General features: G+C 30.5%; 1 protein-coding gene across 2 annotated transcripts; it reads right to left on the minus strand.

Annotated features, from left to right (window-relative positions):
• Window positions 1-6987: 6987 nt before the first annotated feature.
• On the minus strand, window positions 6988-11043 carry LOC114754714 (vesicle-associated membrane protein 727). Of its 2 annotated transcripts, XM_028943533.1 has the most exons (6): window positions 10966-11043; window positions 10257-10510; window positions 9965-10166; window positions 9725-9845; window positions 7761-7823; window positions 7044-7369 (listed from the first exon to the last, which is right to left on the minus strand). In XM_028943533.1, exons 2-6 carry the CDS (start codon window positions 10444-10446, stop codon window positions 7226-7228), a joined length of 720 nt encoding a protein of 239 aa, XP_028799366.1. In that variant the 5' UTR covers window positions 10447-10510; window positions 10966-11043; the 3' UTR covers window positions 7044-7225. The 2 variants fall into 2 exon arrangements, with proteins under 2 accessions (XP_028799367.1, XP_028799366.1); XM_028943534.1 differs by lacking the exon at window positions 10966-11043 and having other exon boundaries at window positions 6988-7369; window positions 10257-10901.
• Window positions 11044-22498: the final 11455 nt, after the last annotated feature.

Below are 22498 nucleotides of genomic sequence, written 5' to 3' on the forward strand. Positions count from 1 at the left end.
GAACTATTGTTTTATGTCTGTGAGTTAGTGCCAGACATGAGGGCTGTTGGGTGGATTCTCATATTTGTTGACTTCCTTTGAACAAAACCAAAAAGAGGGGGAAAATTGTTGCTATCCATCTTTTGCTGCGACGGCGAGTAGGTTTCACACGCAAGGAGAGCGGTGGCTTGTGGGCCTCACGTGCCGCTCTATTCGTCACCGGAGCTCTGGGAAGTACTGATCAGTGGCCTCTAAGGACGACTAAAGGGGTAGTGTAGTCCACCCCCTTCTCCTTCTGAGGATCTGGTACTGCCTCTCTCACTCTCTCACTGTGATGTTTCCAGTGCACAACGATTCTGAGTTCGGATCGAACCCAAAAGCTTTGATACCATGTTTCATATGCTGAATGGTTCACTCATATATTTTATTGATAAGAAAGCATTACAATATATAGGCATCCGGTTATCTCACAAAGAGGAGAATAATTCGGTGATTACAATCAATATTAATGAACTACAATCAGAGAAGATAATCTAGGCAGATAAGATAGGAAAGTATCCGTTTAAAATCTCCTATAATCAAGGCTAACAATCAGGATAGGATCATGGGCTTTTATTTCTAACATTAAACATTCTTGATATCTTGCTAAATTAATTAGGTTCAATGGGATGAACCCATGATAATTCCAAAGCCAAAGAGGGTTTCTCCATGAGAAATAGAACCCATTGTAGCTTCTAGTGTTGGAAACATTTCTGATCCAATAACAGTTAAGAATTGAAGATTCAAGCCTATTAATATCCCTTCTTCTAGTAAGAGTAATCTTCAATCCAAAATAACTCTTATAATTTGATAAATCTATTTGTTGACTTATCATTAACATGATTATGAATTTCACTACATATAGAAATTACTTCCAACTCAACTATTTCTCCATCATTGCACATTAACAATAGCTCAAGAATGTGAACTGAACAGTGAAGAATTACCACTACCATGGGAACTCCTTTACCAGCAACCATTACCACTTGATGTAGTGTTTGTTATAGTTTCTAAAAAGTTAGTGGCTGGTGATCCATTTATAATATTCACAAGACAAGTTCATAAGTATGTCTCCTTCACCTATAAACCTATTATAGGGACTAGAGCATACTACTCTCAGTTCTTAATATAAGATATAATTAACTGATTTGAAGAAATTAAGAAAGTTAAAAAATTACTGAATTATAGCATATGTTGCATGATATTTTTAAAATATTCATGTGTGTTATTAGATTATATATAAGTTTATAAGTAAAACTAATTAGTTTGGAAAAAAACTGACAAATATAATACTTTAAAATAATTTGTTTAACTGTCTTAATTCTCTAAAATAGTCAACTAAGTCTTATATTAAAGACAGAAGGTAGTAGTTGCTTTTTTATTTCTTTCTTTTGTTTCACTTGTTTATTTCATGCATTTTATTTCTTGGTGCTATAATTTTGATTTGTGTGCCTTACATGCTTTATTCGAGAAGTGAAAATAGAGAGCTCTGGTTTGAAATTTCGAGACATATGCATGGCCACATCATGCGATAATTTTCATTGGAAATATTTTGTGTGAATTACAATCTCAGATTTTGCTTATTAATTATTCAACATCAGGTACTTATTATTTATTACTTCTACAAATGCATACATATTAATATAATTAATAAAGGAACAATCATAAAAGAGTGTGATAACGTGGAACTTCATGACATTTGTCATTAAACACAATAAATTGTACCCTTTTCACATCTTGCTTCATTAGAAAGGTAGAATTTAAATAAGTTGTATCCTTGGCTGATTATTTATGTTCCATGTAAATTTGTGCATTTATGATCCTTTACACGTTGTGGTCTTTTTTTCGGTGAACTACCATTGGTACGTTTCTCATCAACAAATAATATTATGCAAAAATGATGAATATATAGAAGAAGAGCAGAAGTTGCAGTATGTTGATGTTTCTGAAGACGAATGTTTAAATAATGAAGTCTGATAAAGTTCATGCTGGAGATGAAGATCAAGACGATGCAGATGCTTCATGGATCCTTCATCGTAGCATGTTAATCTTACCAAATCATCGACATACCAAAGGTATGTTAATGTACCATTTCACTTCATTTATATTCATTTTCACACGCACTTCAAATCATTATTTGTACCAACACAGCCAAAAATACAGTTCATTAGACTTTACACATAAACTCAAGCATAGGGGGTTAGAAATTACAATAATATAGGTTTATTGTTAAGATAATTTTTGCTTCTTTGGAATTTTTCTAATGGTTAAAATGTGTATCATCATAAGATCTTCAATGAGGAGAAGGTGGAGATAAATTTGAGAACATTAATGTAATTAAGTTGTTCTACATTTGAATTCTTATGTCTTACTTTAACTTCATCACAAAATATATTATATAAATCTCACTATATCTCCGTCTTATGTGGGATTTTCAAGTATTCCTCATCTATGCATAGGTTTTGAAAATGGCTAGCAATTCTATTATTTATGGAGTTTGTAGTTTGAATGAATGGTGAAGGTGGTGGACATTGATGGTATTAAACTAATTTATCCAGAATTTATGTTGTGAAAATGTTAATGTTATATTGTATATATGCTAATTATAGTTGTAAATTTATACTTTGTTTAGCTTCTGCTAAGTAATTAAAATTTACATAATTATAATGTGCAGAGACTCATGAGATATGCCTACTAGTAAAAGGGTTGGATCACAATTCTAAGGTAAAATAGCGTATCGTTGTTCAAGATGTGGTGAGACCAGACATACTTGAAAGACTAGCAGAAACCCCAAACCATTCTGACATTCAACATATTCCTCTTTTAGGTTTTAAAGACAGATGTTTGTTATTTTGTATATGAATGTATTCAACTTATATTTTTTTGAATGGTTTGGAGAAGCAGCTGTTATGTGCATATACACAATCTATATAGGACTTTTGAGATGGGTTTAAATATTGTTATTGTGGCTTTTTGTAATATGAAGTAAATGGATGAAAAATTAATTGGCAAGTATGTAAATGTAACTATACTTTGATAAATGTTATATTTATATAAACAATATGGGAAATTTGTGTTGTTAATTGTCTTCTTGTTGCTATGCATATTAGAGTTGTGAACTATATATTGTCACCTGCACCTTTTTTCATATATCATCAATATGGAAAAGGGAAAATCAAGGATAAATTCTCTTAGAAAAATTAATTGGCAAATGATCCTTAGGATGATCGGTTGCACACAAAAAAAAAGTTCCGTATAAGAGAAGTTGAGTTGCAGATAGAAAAGATAATTTGCACAAAACATTATTTAGAGATAGAGGAACAATTTGCATATAAGAAAGATAACTTACATATAAGGGAAGATGTATTGCACACAATAAAAGTTCAGTTTCACAAAAAGAAAAGGAAAAATGTCATTTAAGTCTCATAATGTGGACTTAATTTATAATAAGTCCCAAGATATTCTGAAATTTGTTTCCAGTCCCCCTACCCGTAAATGAAAATAAGTTTGAAAGTAAAATGTCTACGTTGCCCATCAAAATTTTAGTAGGAAGAAAGGGGTCGATTGAGTTTTTTTACAACTGCATATATGAAAATTTACAACAACAAAAAAAAGGAAAATAACAACTGAAGACATAAAAAATTTATAATAGATAATAGAATATTAACAACTCTACGTATGAAAATTTATAACAAATAATAGAAGATTAATAACTTCACATATGATAATTTATAACAAATAATTGGAAAATAACAGCTGAAAATATGAAAATTTACAACAAATAATAGAATATTAATAACTCGGCATATGGAAATTTACAACGCAATAAAAAATTAACAATTGCATATATGTGAATTTTAACAAAAACAAAAAATAATAGAAAATTAGCAACTCCACATATGGGAATCTACAACAAATAATTGGAAAATAACATGGAAATATGAAAATTTACAACTGATAATAGAGTATTAATAATTCTACATACGATAATTTACAACAGATAATAAAAAATTAACAACCTCACATATGAGAATTTACAACAAATAATTAAAAAGTAACAACTAAAAATATGAGAATTTACAACAAATAACAGAAGATTAACAACTCCACATATGAAAATTTCCAACACAATAAAAAATTAACAACTGCATATATGAGAGTTTATAATAAAAAGCAACAAATAATAAAAGATTAACAATTCCATGTATAAGAATTTAAAACACAATAGAAAATTAACAAATTCATATATGAAAATTTATAAAAATAATAAAATATTAACAACTCTACGTATAAAAATTTACAACAAATAATAGAAGATTAACAACTTCACATATGAGAATTTATAACAAATAATTGAAACATAACAACTAGAAATATGAAAATTTATAATAAATAGCAGAAGATTAACAACTTCACACTATTACAAAAAAGAGTTTTCACGATGCTAATTTACGGCGATTATTAGAAAAAACATTGTAAAAAATATGACAGTGGCATTTCTGTAATTATAGGCGGACTTTTAAAGCCGTTAAAAGTATTTTTTACGGCGGTTTTTAAAAAACCTCCGTAAAAAATACTTTTAACGGCGGTTTTTAAATAACCTCCGTAAAAAATACTTTTAACGGCGGTTTTTTAAATAACCGCCGTAAAAAGTCTATCAGAATTTTAAAATTCATCGCGCTGCGCGATAGTTTTCACTTTTCAGAGTCAGAGCTCATGGTCCCCCTACCATTCTCACTTGATTTTCTCCCTCCTCCTACATTTGTCGGCGTTTATCCATTGCTTCTATCATTTCCGCCATGTTCTTCCATCACCGTCGCTGTCACTGTTGCTGTTGCCGTCACCATCACCTCGTCCTCTTCATTCTTATTTGTGAGTTTTTCACCTCCATTCTTTCCGTGGATTTCATAGTTTTCTTGGTTTGATATAATTATTTTCTTTGGTTAAAAATATGATGCTTAATATGAGTTTAAAGAGATCTGATTTTTAGCAAATCTAAGTCTTTGATTTTATCAGATCTGAGTCTTTGATTTTATCTTTATTAAATCTTAGTTGCTTCGATCTGGTGGCCGAAGGTGAAGCTAAGTGACGCTATTACGGCGGGAAAGAATCTCTATTTACTCCATCAAAATGCTTTTAACTGGCAAGCGACTTCTTTTGAGGCTTTGTTCTCTTGTTCCCTCCTGATCCGTAGGATGAAACGTAGCTTAAAGAAACAAAAATTTTCCACGGTGGTTATTTATATAACTGCCGTGAAAAGTCACATACCACGACGGTTTAAGAACCGCCGTGAAATCCTCTACATTTTACGTCGATGGCATAGATGTCGGTCTCAAAACCACCGTAAAAAGTTTATTTTAACCGCCGTTAAATATATTTTTTGTAGTAGTGTCATGTAGGGAAATTTATGACAAAATAGAAAATTAACAACTGCATATATGAGAATTTATAACCAAAAAAATAGCAAAATAACAACTTATTTTCCTATTATTTGTTATAAATTTTCATATTTTCAGTTGTTATTTTTCTATTTTTTGTTACAAATTCTCATATATACAGTTGTGAAAAGCCCTAATCAACCCCTTCCTTTTGCTAGAATTTTGATGGGCAAAATGAATATTTTACTTTCAAACTTATTTTCATTTAGGAGTAGGGGGATTGAAAACAAATTTCAGAATATCTTGGGACTTATTACAAATTAAGTCCACGTTATGAGACTTAAATAACATTTTTTCCAAAAGAAGATGTAGCATAAGGGAAGATAATGGTACCCAAGAAAAGACTAATTGCACTTAAAAGAAGTTAAGTTGCATAAAATTTTTAGGACCAATAAAAGATTTATCCCAATTTTTTTTTGTGGAAAATTCATGTGATTAATTCCCTCACTACCTTCTTCTTAATTATTTTATTGCTGTTGTTATTATTCATACTTTAGTTGTGAATCTAGATATGGACACTTGCATAATTTTCATACGTCAACAATGTGGAAAATTCATGTTGTTAATTCTCTTAATCTTCTTGTTAATTGTCTTGTTTTTGTTGTCATTATGCATACTTGAGTTGTGAATCCTGATATAAAAGCGAGTGCTTTTTACGCACACAGAGATATAGATCAATAATTTGGGAAATTCATGTTGTTAACAACTCATATTTCTTATTAATCGTCTAATTTTAATTGTTAGCATGGAAAATTTAAGTGGTTAGATTTTGTCATAAGGACACGCATAAATAATTGACGTTAGTTGCCTTAATTTTTTTTATTAATTACCTTAATTTAGTTGTCAATGTGCAAAGTTGATGTGGAAAAATTTGGCTGCAAATGCGCATAGTTTTACTTTCATCAGAAGTTTTAATTTTATACAGTAAAGCCCTAATCAAACTGCTTTTTCACCTACAAATATTAATGGCAAAATAATCTTTTTCTTGGGACTTACTTTTAATAAAGTCTCTTCTGTGAGACGCGATATAAATTTCATGTGTACAAGTTTAAACAATACAAAGTTTTTTTTTCAAAAATAAAATTTCAATAAACCCGTTTTAATTTTTATAAGACGTTAAACGCCTACTAATCTAGACCGAGTGGGATCACACCACAAAAAAATAAAACTCCCCCCAAGAACAATTTTCTCAATACATACAATAATCGAATTCAAGTTCTCGATTAAAAGCAGCAAGCAACAACCAGTTTGAACCAACTTACATCGAAAATGGCACATGCATGTTCCCCGCAAGAAATTCTTTGCTCAAAAAATAACATTTAATCGCTATTATATCTTATCATCAAAATCACATCAAAGTAACTAAATTTTTATTATTTTTTTCAATTCATGGTAAAATTAATTTATTTCCCCTCCATTCCTATGTACCAAATGGACTTTAGTCTTCTTTGTCCTGCCAACTAGTAAATTCTCAGCTAGTTAACCCAATACCTAACGGGAAAATTATTAAAAATAAATAAAGGCAAGTCAAGCGCAATATGCTAAATATAGTCCAAAATAATATGAAAAAGAAACCCATGTGTGTCTTCTAAAGTAAGTTTGATTAAAAGGAACCAGCAGCTTTCCTCAACCTTAATTACATGCCCTGACAGCAGCAAGATAAATTCTGGAATCTTAGTCAATGTACAAGGTGAAGTATAGTACCACTTTCCTCATCCCTTTAGGTTCTTAGGTGATAACAGATCTCAGTTTGCTTGGCTCAACCTTTATCAACATTTGAAACCACCACAGGCAATAGCCCATAATATTACGATTATGATGAGGATTCCTCCTCCCATCATTAGCTTCATTTGAAGACTCTGTAGCCACATCTTCCGTCTAAGCTGCCTTCCTTGCCTCTGGAAGCTATCAGCCTAAAATTAAAATGAAAATAGAATCAATCACATCCGTGGATATTATATTGAGGAAATATCCCTATTCTGCTCCTGACAGATGGGTGAACCTTCTATTTGGTTCTCCACAGATCATCTCTTTTGTTTCCCTCCCTCAACTATTAAAATCCTTTTTTCACTCAAAAATCTAATGCCAAATCTCTAACAAAATGCAGACTTGAATGTTACTTGTCAGCTATTATGTGGGCCAGATGTGCTATTGGTAACATCCAAGTCTGCAGATTATTTCGTTTGGTAACCTGATGACTGAGTGGATGACCATCATTGAAGTTTATCTGCTAGAGACCAGAATACAGGTTTCCTCTAAGTTTATTCTTCAAACCCGCATGGATAAACCAGGGATACTACATGCCTGGAACTGAAGGCTTTCAGTTTTATCCACTAAAAGTTCAATCTTCTCGCCACGATCCAAAACCTGTCATCCAGAAAGTGTAAAGATTCTTATTAGAGTGCTAAATAATATTGAGCAGTAACTTAATGCCTCACTTGATTGAGCAAGAACATTAAGTTGGTGATGCCAACGATGGCAACAAGAGTCATGTTGCAATGAGTAAAATCCTTCAAACAAATTGTATCAACAAAAACCTAACGCATTGCATTAGTGAAAGCAAGCAAATGCAGTATTTATTTTAACTTCCACAGATTATATCCTTGAGGAAAAGGCTCCTTCTTAAGGGGCAAGTATTAATATATGGCAAGTTAGGGGCAATTAGGGAAATAGCAGGGAGAGGGTAATTTGGGGATTTAGTGTAATATCTCTGGAGCACAGATGTATTGAGGTGTCTAGTGAAATCAAATACAGTTTCCTTTACTTTTCCTCTTCTACCGGTATCACAAGGTGCCCTTAACTAGTTGCAGAATAAATGGAAGATATAGACTTGGGAAAATCCCAAAAAAATGACTATTAAATTTCAAAATTCTAAACCAAGAATTACTACAAAAATGTGTTGTCATTTGCTTTTTGAGTGTAGTCATTTTCTTCACAAGTGTAGTAACCAATACTGATTTGGAATTTTAAAATTCAACAGTCATTTTTTTTGAGATTTTCCCTATAGACGTTCAGCATTAAATCACTATCAAGGCATAATTGAATTAAGCAAAATTTTCCAATAAAGTTTTCTTACCAAACTACTAATTCATTTTTGTCCTCTACGTGAGGGTTAAAAAAAATCCACTGTAGCCTTAGGTAGGCGTCCCTCGTGGGTCTTCAAAAGGAATTAGACGATACTCTACAGTCAAAAGAGTCTCTATTTTTTTTTTTTTTGTGGGGGGGGGGGGGGAATACAACGCTTCTGTTACTATTCATCAAGCACTTTAAATTTTCTAAATGCATGAAACACCCACCCCCAAAGGGATATGTTTTAAATTGCGGATATCAGTTAAGTTGGACACACCAGGTCCAAGAACATTTGACAATTTTTAAGTGGGGTGGGAAGTTATTCACAGATTTATCTCACCAAGAAAAGGGAAAGTTTATTAGCTATGCAAATAGACACCAATGATAGCTAGCATAACAGGCAAGGCAGAAGTTTGATTTAACCCAAACCTCTGAAGAACACAGGTCATGCAGTTCCAAATGATTCATCACACAAGCAGGTAATGAGAACCAGCAACAGCCCAATCAAGAGGGCTTCGTTTAACACAATCTACATTCATCTCTCAACTATATTGCAGTTCCATAATCGTATCACAAAACCAAGAAAGCACTCTCTTTTTCTTTATTTATTTTTACAAATATAATGTCTTTTCATCATTAATCTTTGTATTATCTTGGAGCGAGAATTTACTGGGAATCAGATCAACAAAAGAGGAATACTTGTAAGTCAGAGGAAAGTAGCAAAAAGGTTTCTTCAGCCAAGAAGGCGTGCTTGAGTTCGAATATAAATCACCATAGCATTAAAACCACTTTAAATGGTAACACAGCAGAAGAGATGACACTGAAAAATGTTCAATGATCTTAAATAAAGTAAAAGAACAATTCATATTTGTAATTTTATAATCATAACACTTGATCTAAACCATAATTTCTATAATTTAATGCAACTATATATATGACATTTTTTGGGGCAGCCATCAAATTGACATAATTTAATTCATAAAATAGTAATCATCCCAAACAATATTCAAGTCAAGCCTATAACATCATTATGGGGGGGGGGGGGCCTATAAGCAGACACCACTATCTCATTCAAACTAAGTCCAGAACCCGAACTGACAGCATATGGTAGAAACAATAAGTCTAGAACCAACATCTATATAATTATAATAACACAAAAAAAGTGTTTTTAGGTGTGTGTCAACATACGGACTTCATACCTTCTCAATATTGTCAATCATTATCCCCTTGACCTCAGTTATTTGAGCCTTTAATTTTGACAGTTTGCTCATTTCTTCTGGATGGTTCATGCAGTACTGCATATGCTCCTTAAGTCTTGGCCTGTGTAACAAGATAAAAACATATACTGGATGAAGACTTTAATGACTTAAAACACCACCAAACTATGATGAAGGCAACAATTAACAAAAAAATCTGAAATAGGATAAAGGTTAACAAACCCAAATTCTCTGTCTAGACTATAGGCAATGCTAAATCTGTCTTCAAATAAAAACTCATCATCATCCTCATCATCGGCCAATGGATGGGCACCTTCATTCTTAATGCTTTCACCATAACGCTGTTTAAAATCATCCTTCACACGTTCAAGAAATACAAAAGGCACACTCCGCCCAATAGATTCACCAGCAACAACAAGGAAAACTGCACCGAAGGGAAAAGCTTTCAGACAAGCTTTCAGACCCAACCAATTGTACACAATAAAAAAATAAAAAAAAAAGAATAATCAAATACCAAATCCATTGTCAATGAGGAAGTTAAATGTGTATCCATCACATGAGTATGTGTATTTGCTGCTATTCGAAGGCAGCTTCTGCAAGCATTGAACAGCAATGGTACTGAAATTTCCTGAATATGAAGTGTGCTCTGCCAACACGACAGTCCCTTTTGCAACGAAGCTATAAACTAAACCCCTTTGACTCATCTCCAAGAAGCTCCAGGACCAGAATATAATCAAAGTCAGGCCCCAAAACGCAACAACGACCTACGAGTAGATCCGAAATATAATCCAATAAAAATGTCAGAACTATCAAACACCCCTCCCTACAACAGCCCTGGTAGAAAATTAAGCCCTAATTTGTGTAAGTAGGAAAAACCCCCGCGAGTGCAAGTAATGCAATCAATGTTCAATCCCCGAAGCAAAATGAGCATTCACGAAGAGATGCAATCTAGAGATCCACATTCAGTATAATGCCATGATAAGACCCAGTCTACGAGTTGCAAGAAATCAAATTCAACAGCCTATTTCCTAATTGTTTCTCAAATTTTCGTGAAAAGTAAAAGAGAATGCACAAATCCCAATTGGAAACAGACCAAGTTCTTCCAAATATGATGATGGAGAATTCATAACTACCCAACCCCGATCTAATAAGAAGAAAACTCGGATGAGGTGAAACAAATTATGTTGGAGAAAATCAAACGCAGATAGAAATACACAGAGAACCTGGGCTTGCTTGCCGAGTACTGATCCCCGGTAAATGATTCAGGAAAAACGCTTGTAAATCAACTTCGACGCGACGTGGTGACGTGGTGAAGCTGCGAATGAACTTCGATCAAGAAGTGCTGATCAGAGATTGGTCGTCTATTTGGGCACTTTTTTTTTTTTTTATTTTTGCGCCAATGATTTGAATTTTGGGCATATATTTTAAAAAATATGTGGCTCGGATATAATATTTTATAAACTAAAATATATTTTAATCTTTTAATTTTGAATAAGATTTCAATCTAGTTTTTAAACTTAAAAAAAATATAGTTTTAATATTTTAATCTTAAAACTGTTAATAAAAAATATTATATTGAGATCTTGAACATTAATAAAATATTCTCAAATGCTAACATTTTAAGTTCAATTTTTAAAATAACTATGATTGTTATGAAAAAAATCATCATTAAAGATTAACAATTTTAGGGTTGAAAAACTAAAAATATTCTTTCTAAAGTAAAGGAATTAAACTGAAACATTATATAAAAATAAAGGATCAAATACATACTTTAGCCTATTTTATGAAAATATTGTTAAAATATTTTATAAATTAAAATTTTCTAAACTAAACTGCCCAAATTAAGTTTTAAATACTTAAATTCGAGAATTTATATTTTTGTATTATTATAATAATATTTTATAAGATATTATCACTACATTTCAACTATTTTTTTCTTGAGTACAAATATCTTTCTATTAGAAATAATCCTATTCAAAACATTATCAGGTATAAATATAGACATATCTTTCAATAAAAATTTGAATATTGATTTTCCATATTATGAAATACCAATCATTTTTATCAAATTCAACTCTCATTAGTTGAACTAATTCATTTTTTATTTCATATTTAAAGGGTGAAGAAGGGATCTTGAGAGGAAAAGAAAAAGGAATTTGAATCCAATTTTTCAGAGTATTGAGTGTTGAGTGCCTCAAAACTTAGTTTGGAGTATTGAATGCTTATGAGAAAATAATTCAAAGCAGCAGATGATAGTTAACCTATTTTTAAATTATTAATTATTTTATTTAGTTTTAGTTTTTGAATAAATTATATCATATATAAATATTGAAAATATTAGGGTTAAGGTGCCAAAAATACTCATAAACATTTTTTAAAAGCACGCCTAATATTATATACTTTTTTTTGGGTGCAAATCTAACTATGAAAATTTAAAACTGCTGCAAAAATAACAAAACCATTAAAATGAGAGGACTATTGTTAGTTTTGGTGGAAATTTTTTTAGAAAAGTAGCAAAATACCCCCCAAATCTAAAAAAATTCATTGATTTGAATATTTCAACATTTGAGGGTATTATTATTTATATACGATTTTCCCTTAATTTTTTGATGGCCAAAAAACTAACAAATTAAATTTGTCAGGCAAAAATATATGATGACTATAAAGTGATTATGTTTGACTTACCAACATCAATGGAAAAACCACAAGTCTAATGTCATGAGATTAAATATAGAAAGCTTTTCAAACAAATTAATATTTACATGTCAAACTTGATACTTACGAGTAAAATTTAGCAAGTTATGTTTACAAGTCATATCTATATATCCTATAAACCTTGTAACGGTTTTGTGATTAGTTCACGTGACTGTCTTGGACGGTGTTTTCTTTTGCATCTTATTGGCTGTTGGTTGTTGATGTGATGTCTCTTTTTCAATCTAGATACATGCATCTGCATAATAGTTTTATCCTTATTTATTATAGTCCTTTCGTTTCCATTTCTCTATGTTTTGGGAGAGTGGGGCCTTTCTTGCGTTGGTGATCTTATAAATATGGAGTTGTTGGGGGCCTATTGTGTTGTGGTGCTGTTGTTTGTTTCTTTTTCCTTTTTTGGTTTTAGTTGTTTGGTGTTGGTTGTTATCTTTTTTTTCTTTGTTGTAGAGGGTCGTCCACAAGAATGGATTGCTCTATGGAGATTTCTTTGGCATCCATGAGGTCAGGATATCGTTATACATATCTCTGTGCCTGTATTTCTTGTGTGTGTGTGTGTGTGATGACACTACTTGGCTTTGTGGAACGTGGTTGAGGTCTTTGAGTTCCATCATCATGATGGCAAGTAGGCAATGAGTTCTTTCACTTTTAGGTATTTGTTTGTATGTTCTTCCAAAGCCATGTTAAATAGATTTTGTTTTTTAAGACTGATTAATTTTCTTGTGGTAGGTTTGAGACCAGCAAGATGTTAGTAATGTTCCTAGCATTGATGCCATTGTTGCTGGAGTCATGAAATCTATGCAGCCAGGCTTGCACTGTCGCACCGTGGAGTTTCATGACAGAGTGAATTGGCAACGTAACTTCGCATTTTCTAGTGTTTGAATGGCTGAAGCCTCAGATTCAAGCTGGTGGAGCCCAGTAGCTTTAGATTGTATCAGTGAGGCAGCGTTGTTATGATCACCTTGAAGGCGAGAAGCCAAGAATGGTGCATGCCGGGATAATACTCTTTCAGTTCTAAATATAAGACCTTTATATTAAATATAATATCTTTATACTAGTGTATATAAAGGTTTTATATGTAGAACCGGAGGAGTATTTTTTCAGTTTTACAATGTAAGATATGAGGTGTTTTCAGATGTTTGACCCTCCCTATAATTATAATTTTTTCAGTTTTCTTTATTTGAATTTTTGGGGCTTATATCCATTTTAACATGTCTCATAATCATAGAATTTGGGGAAACCTTTTTAAAAGAAGTCGAAATAGATATTCTCTAATTTTATTGCATGGAATTCAAAGAGGTCCATTTTTTGATTTCTAAAGATATTCTTGGTCAACATTTTGTTTCTCCAAAAACATTTATTTTTTTTTAGAGAATCATTTTTCAAATTTTCACTATTATCTATTAGATAGGTGGACGCAAAATTAAAAAAAAAAAAAGGATTGAAGTAGAACCTTCTTAAGATTTTTAAAAGAAAACATAACAGAAAGAAATAAGGCTCAAATATATTTTTAGTCCTTTAACTTCACACACAATTTCATTTTGGTCCATTAACTTTAAAAAGTAAATTTTTGGTTCTCTAATTTTAAAACTGTTAACAAAAAGTAATGATATTGAGCTCTTAAATACTGATAAAATATTACTAAATATTAACATATTAAGTTTAATATTCAAAACAATAACTATGATTGTTACAAAAAATCATAATTTAAATCTAACAATTTTAGAATTAAAAGACTAAAAGTATACTTTTTAAAGTTAAAGGAATAAAATAAAACCTTATATGAAATTAAAAGACAAAATGCATACTTTATCCAAGAGATAATTAGCAAAGATAAGAATAAATAAATAAAACCACAAAATACTTCCTAACAAACCATCGATATGAGAGGCAAAAATATCTGAACAACTATTTTGACTTTTTCCTGGGCATCTGACTCTAAACTAATTTATAACAAAATATATTAAATAAGATATTCCGAGTATATTAAATACCGTTTAGATTAAGTCTAACTAGATAAATTCTTTTGTTAGCTAAAATATATATTTGGTCCTTTAATTTTATATGAAGTTTTATTTTGATCTTTTAACTTTAAAAAACATACTTCTAATTCTTTAACTCTAATATTATTGGTTTAAATAATATTTTTTGTAACAATTATAGTTGTTTTGAATATTAAATTTAATATATTAGTATTTAGTAATGTTTTATTAGTATTTAATAGCTAAATATTATCATTTTTTGTTAATAGTTTTAAAATTAGAAGATTAAAAGTTTACTTTTTAGAATTAAAAGACTAAAATAAAACATTGTGTAAAGTTAAAAAGATTAAAAGTATATTTTAAGCTCCTTTTCTTGGTTGGAATGACTTTTTAGTTTAATCTACGGATAATATCCTTCCTTTGGAATTTCTAAAATATTCAAGTGGCATTTTGGAAGACGTGAATGTTGAGTTTTCGACTTTTCATAGTTCCCCCAAATTGATAATTTCTAAGAGACCGTCAATTCCTTTGATTTGATGTTTGAATTAATGTGCAGTCAAATCAAATAATATCTATTTTATTTTTTTTAAAAAAATTTGTTCGTTGAGTGTACAGTAAATAATGAAAATTTTTATAACTGAGTTATTAATTATTAATGGAAGAGCTAATAAATACAAAAGAGGAAAATAAACTATGTTTTACAATCAATATATTGTATATTTAATATGAGAATAAGTGGAAGGAAATAATAAATGCTTTGTGGAGAAAAATTATTTTAAATGCTAACTGAGGTAACGTTGGATATTATAACTTTATGAGTGTATTACATATTTTAGGGAAAATTGCAAATAAAGACCGTAGAATATATAAAATCGCAATTTGGGTCCTTGAATTTATATAATTGCTGTCAGAGACCCAGTCCCAAATAAGAATTATGAAATGTTAGGTAAAAGACAAAAACGCCCTTCTGCTTTTTTGCAGTCCCTTGTCTACATACCCTAACTTTATCTTTCTTCACTTTCCAAGTCGTCTCCCTCTTTCTTCACTCTCCGACTCGTCTCCCTCTTCTTGATGATGAACCATACAAATCTCTTGAAGAAATTGAGGCTAACACCATTAGAAATCTCCTTCATGATGAAGATGGTCCATCTTCTGATGTTTTTGATGACTCAAGTTTCAATAATTTACCAAAGCTGGTGATAACCTGGAAGATTTTGATCTGTTTGGCAGTGGTGGAGGTATGGAGCTGGAAGGCGACGAACATCTAACTATAGGAAAAGGGGCCAATGGTCCAGATAAAGATCCTAGTTGCTTCGGACGTTTTAAAGGGAAACTTTCTTTTGTTGAACATTCTTCTAGAACAATTTTTGTTAGAAACATTAACAGCAATGTTGAAGATTCTAAGCTAAAGACTCTCTTTGAGGTGCTTCTTTATTGTTTTACGTTGATAGATGCTATGCTAGAATTCTTAAAAAGTATTTTAGACTTTGAATATTATAAAAAGTCAATGCAATTTCTTATTTGTTTTGACAGTAATATGGTGATGTCTGAACCAAGTTTGATAAGTTGTTGAAAATAACAAATTGACAAGTTCTGATACCCACTTCACGACAAGTTCAATAATGCGAATAACAAGTTTAGGAAGGCAAATAACAACTTCTGATAAGCGATTCATAGAAATTCGAGTTTCTGTGTTAAGATGACAGCATTTTCAGATTTCTTTAGCAGATGACAAGTTCTGATACACAATTCATGACAAGTTTAGTAAGGCGAATGACAAGTTTAGTAAAGCGAATGACAACTTCTGATAAGCAATTCATAGAAATTTGAGTTTCTGTGTTAAAATGACAGGTTCTCATTAGGTTTTCATACTTTTTCTGTTAAAATGATTGGATTTTCACATTGATTTATCAAATGACAGGTTCACAATAGAAAATGACAAGTTTCCATAAGATTTTCATACATTTTCATACTGTTTTTGGCTGGAATTGCAATTTGCATATTTCTGACAGCAACAACTTCTGATAAATATGAAATGACAAGTTTATAATGAAAAATGACAAGTTAAGTATGACAAATGACAAGTTCCCATAATGTTTTCATACATTTTCATACTTTTTCTGTTGGAATTATAATTTGCACATTTCTAACAGCACCCACTTTTGATAAACACGAAATAACAAGTTCATAATGGAAAATAACAAGTTAAGTATGGCAAATGACAAGTTTTCATAATGTTTTCATACATTTTCATACTTTTTCTGCTAGGATCATAATTTGCACATTGCTGATAGCAACCACTTTTGATAAACAGTAAATAACAAGTCTACAATAGCGAATGACAAGTTAAGTATGTAAAATGACAAGTTCCCATAACGTTTCCATACAATTGTAAATTTTTCTGTTAAAATAACAATGTGCATATTTCTGACAACAAACACTTCTAATAAACAGTAAATTACAAGCCCATAATAGCGAATGATAAGTTAAGTATGTAAAATGATAAGTTCCCATCACGTTTTCATACAATTGTAAATTTTTTTGCTGAAATAACAATGTGTATATTTCTGACAGTAACCACTTCTGATTAACATCTTTTATCATCAATTTCACCTCTCATTTCCTCCTAATGTATAAAACTATAGCACCGGAACTCTCATAAGCCCCTCAAGAAGCATGCTCATATCAACACCAGCGGCAAATGCACTATGATGATCATATCCACTCACAAATGCATCCTCAACCATGAAATCCCAAATGTAAATTGTCATATCATATGAACAAGAAACCATCAAATTCTACATATAAGGTGAGAACTTTATTCATTTAGCACTGTATTTAAGGCTCGTTTGTTTATCACATCCCACACCTTGATCGATTTATCCACCGAAATATAATCATCATACTTGATTTCCACAATTTAGAGCTTTTTTGCAATTATCAGAAGTTGGTGCTGTCAGAAATGTGCAAATTGTAATTCCAGCAGAAAAAGTATGAAAACGTTATGGGAACTTGTCATTTGCCATACTTAACTTGTCATTTTTCATTGTGAACTTGTCATTTCGTGTTTATCAGAAGTGGTTGCTGTCAGAAATGTACAAACTGTATTTCTAGGAAAAAAAAGTATGAAAATCTTGTGGAAACTTGTCATTTTCTATTGTCAACCTGTCATTTTCATAAATCAATGTGGAAATTCAGTCATTTTAACAGAAAAAGTATGAAAAGCTAATGGGAACCTGTCATTTTAACAGAGAAACTCAAATTTCTATGATTTGCTTATCAGAAGTTGTCATTCGCCTTACTAAACTTGTCATTTGCCTTACTGAACTTGTCATGAATTGTGTATCAGAACTTGTCATCTGCTAAAAAAATCTAACAATGCTGTCATTTTAACACAGAAACTCAAATTTCTATGAATTGCTTATCAGAAGTTGTTATTTTCCTTCCTAAACTTGTTATTCGTATTACTGAACTTGTCGTGAATTGGGTATCAGAACTTGTCAACTTGTTATTTTCAACAACTTATCAAACTTGTTATTTTCAATTATAAATAGAAGCTGAAAATTAAAATAGAAATGAAGAATAAAAATCTAGATTTGTTAGGCGTTGTCTGAGCACCAAGCAATCATCGCACACTTGTCGTCGTCGCTGCAACCATCTTTGACTTCAACGCAGAACTCAGTGACAAACTGGAACCCAATTCCCTGCTGAAGCTAGGCTTCAACAATATCCAACGGGAGTCTTGTTGAGCTTAATTATTGTTTCCCTTGACATCCTTCTTCTAAGTCCTGTTATTCACTTGCTTTGGGAGAAGAAACAAAGAAGATGACAGAGAGAAAAGAGAGAATGAGAGAAGTTGGGAGAGATGGGGTTAAGGACAAGGAAGTGAGATGAGGAGGAGGAAAAAGAAGCACGGAGTGAAGGATCGAGGGGAAGAAAAGGAAAGAGAAGGAGATGATAAGATGAAAAAAAGACAAGAAGAAGCAGAAGGGTATTTTTGACTTTTAATCAACATTTCATAATTCCTATTTGGGACTGGGTCTCTGACAGCAATTATATAAATTCAAGGACCCAAATTGCGATTTTATATATTCCACGGTCCTTATTTGCAATTTTCCCCATATTTTACATGTTAATACGAGGATTTAATCAAATAGTTTACAGTCTCATTTTTTGAATTATATAAATTATCATTGGATGTGCTTGAATAATATTTTTAGAAATATCTGGAGGATATATATATCAGGATGCCACATCTGGTAACTTATCGTTGTGAAAATTGTAATGGAAGTTTTTAATAAACTTTATTAGTCAGAAATGTTGTTAGCATTTAATTAAGCCCTTTGTTTCCTTCCTTACTTCAAAATTAAAAGCTACATATAGAGATAATAAAAAAAATTACTGATAGCCCCTATGCGCGTATCGAAATTAAACATACAGCCAGGTGTATCTTAATTACAATTTAACATACTACCTCTGGTTCTTAATATAAGATCCTGTTTGACTTTTAATTTGGTCCTAATTATAAGACTCCAATCCATTTTGTCTCTCATATTTATGTATTTTTTTCCAATATAGTCCTTCTAATAATGATAGTTTTAGCTAATATACTTAATTAGCAAGGATATTTTAGGAATGACAATACTTATTTATTATAAATAACTAACTTAACTTACTTTCTTAATTTCCTCAAATTAGTCAACTAGGTCTTATAATTAGGACCGGAGGTAGTATTATATTTGTTTACTTCTTCTTTTTTTTGAATTTTTTGTTAGTTTTCAACCATTATTAAAATATTAAGGATATAACCACTTACTCCCCTGATCCTATTTATAAAGTAGAGAGGGGGTTTTTCTTAATCTTATTTATAAATCACTTCATTAAATCTTTAGCATGAATGCACTATTTTGTCCTTATTTATCATAATATAAATAGTTATTTTTTTGAAAAATATATATATCAAATACGAGTAAAGTTAAAAAAATTGTTATATTTTAATAGATAGTTATTGTAGTTTAAAGTTTTTCTTAATCTTATTAATAAGATTAGAGGAGCATTTATTTAACTCAGATTCCAAATGGAGTAATAATTTTAGGGGGTGTTTGGAAAGCTCATTAAGTATTTTTCAGAAATACTTTTTCACAAATCCAGATAAACTTTTCTATATATTTATCTCATACACTGTAAAAACACTTCTAAAATCATGATTTTGATCTTATCCAAATATTCTCTTTTTTGGGAGTTTCTGTTTTTGTCAGATTTTTTCCCGGAAGTTTAGGGGGCAGAATTCACGTTTTATTGTTTAGCTTCTACTTTTTTGGGAGGCAGTGAAGGTAGGCATTTATGTTTCTTAGCTGCTCCTGTGTGAGTTCAATGCGTATGGGGCTGCTGGCCTTCCATTTCTCTGCAAAAGATTAATGTTGACGGTTTGTGATATTCGTAGTACAAATTGATCATGCCTATCCGAAAAATAAATTGTAGATTTTTTTTTTGTGTGGAGGGGGATTATATAACCAATGTTTTGATATGATTTGTTATTGAAATCTTTTTTCTTCTGAGTCTATCAAGTATAATAATCTAATACTATACTACTTCAATTAATAATTATTAATTGTTGAAATATAATGTGAAAATATCTATTTTATATTAATATATAAAATAAAATAAAGTTAGAGAATCTCTATTCACGTATCTTTTTTGTAATGAATTAATCAAATATAGAAACTCCATAATAAAAGTTATATTGGAAGGTCTCGATTGTTTCAATAGATTTTATTTCTCATAATTACTTAACATTAAATTTTGAAATTTAAAAATCAACTTGAAGAAGTTTATCTTAAAAAAATGAAAAGTCGATAAATTATTTTGTGAAATAATGTAGAAAACTATAAACTAGTTACCTAAGCTTACACTCTTTTTCATATCTTGAAAAATGAAAAGAGCATAAATTACTTTGTTGAATAATTTAGAGAACTCCCTTTTCAATATCTTCAAAAATTAAAAAAAAAAAATTGTTGATCACTTTGTGGAATGATTCAAAGAACTATTGGTTTTATAGAATTTAAGAGTGTAGAAATGGAATTGGGAGAAATGTTTTGTTGGTACACTTGAAAGACCATGGAAATGGCTTCCGCATGAAATACTCCCGTAAGTTTAAATTTGTTGACATTACTATGTGATTTTTTTTAATTAATTATTAATACTAATGGGCGAATAAATATTAACTTTTCTTCCAAAAAACTAAAACAAAGAATGTGCTTATTTAAGCTTCCGGATATTTCCTTGCCAATATTTATTCACAAGTTAATGGTATTACTCGGTTTTTTTCCTATTTATTAATTGTTAGTTATTAATTGGACTAATATATATAAAGTAGTAAGATGGATTGTCAGTTCATCACCTAAAATGTACTCTTCTGGTCCTATTTATAGGGTAGAGAGAGAAGGTTTTCTTGTCCTATTTATAACTCACTTCATTAAATTTTTACCATGAATGTACTATGTTATCCTTCATTTATTATAGTATAGATAGTTATTTTTTTGAAAGATGTATACATTAAATAGGGATAAAATTGAAAAGTTACTATATTTTAATGAAGAATTAATGCAGTTTAAGATTTTTCTTGATCTATGTGAAACATATTGGAAGTGCCTTATAAATAAAACCAGAGGAGTAATTTATAAACTTATTCATAAAAGAAATAGATTAAATATACTTAAAAAATTTGACCTTGGAATATACTTAAAATATTACTGCTACACAATTGTTAACATTTTTTCCAAAAAAATAAATAGCTACAACCTACAAAGAGATTCCTTTTTTGGGGGGCCCGGGAGGGTTTCCCCCGGCGGCATTAAAGAGGAGAAATGCATGTCTAAAAATAATTTTTTATTTACACTATATCATCCACTGTTTTTTTTTTTTTTTAACTAATTAGACGTATCATATGAAAGGTGTTTACTTTGAATATTTCTTTTTTCAAATTATCATGTGCCTTATTATTCAAAGCAAAACTTGTATTACAATAGTTAGCATTAGACACTTTGGTCCTTTTTAAAATAGCTTCCATCCTATATTTTACTGTATGAGTAGATAAATTATTGATAACTCTTATAATAAGAAAAAATATATTTTTATAATACATGTTAACAAATGAAGTTTTCGGATGGAGGAAAAATGAAATTTTCTTTAATTAAAACGGAACCAAAAATTTGTAAAGCAATATCACTTAAGTTTTGATGATTAAAATTTTACATCCAAGCATATTCACCTCCTGTGAATCAGATGAGGAAGTGCAATAAATATAATTGTTATATTTTAAAAGTTTATACGAAACTCTGTTCAAGAACTATTCTCTTTTCTTTTAATTCTACATCAATACTTTATTTCAGTAATTCACAAATAATATTTTCCATTCTAAAATATTTTTTATGTAATATGGACATTAAAATATTTTGACATGTCAACGTCCCATCTCATCGTTGTTCTATGCTCATGAGTCATCCCGTACAATGTACGGGATATGATGTCTAGATTTCATATTTATAAATTGAGTTGCCTAATTTATGAGTCAAATTTGAAAAAAAATTGAGATTCTTGAGATTTTTGTTTGCCAATAAAGTCTTGAAATCTCTTAGTATTTAATTCTCTTATTTGAGAATTTTAACGTTTTTTTTTTCATTTTATTCTTTCTCTAAATATAAAAATAAATTCATAAATTTATATAATATAATATGGTACATTAGCAAATCCTCGAGTCTCTTTGCTTATGCCTGACTCTTGTATCTCTAAATTACTCCTCCGGTCCTAATTATAAGACTCAATTGACTTATTTGAGGAGATTAAGGAAGTAAGTTAAGTTGGTTATTTATAATAAATAAGTGTTGTTATTCCTAAAATATCCTTGCTAATTAAGTGTATTGGCTAAAACTATCATTATTAGAAGGATTATCTTAGAAAAAAATGCATAAATATAAGAGAGAAAATGGATTGGGTCTTATAATTAGGACCAAATAAAAAGTCAAATTGGGTCTTATAATAAGGACCGGAGGAGTATATCATAAAA

Source organism: Neltuma alba, unplaced genomic scaffold (assembly GCF_004799145.2).
Source record: "Neltuma alba isolate B1F8T4 unplaced genomic scaffold, ASM479914v2 tig00010187_pilon, whole genome shotgun sequence".
NCBI classification, from domain to species: Eukaryota; Viridiplantae; Streptophyta; class Magnoliopsida; order Fabales; family Fabaceae; genus Neltuma; species Neltuma alba.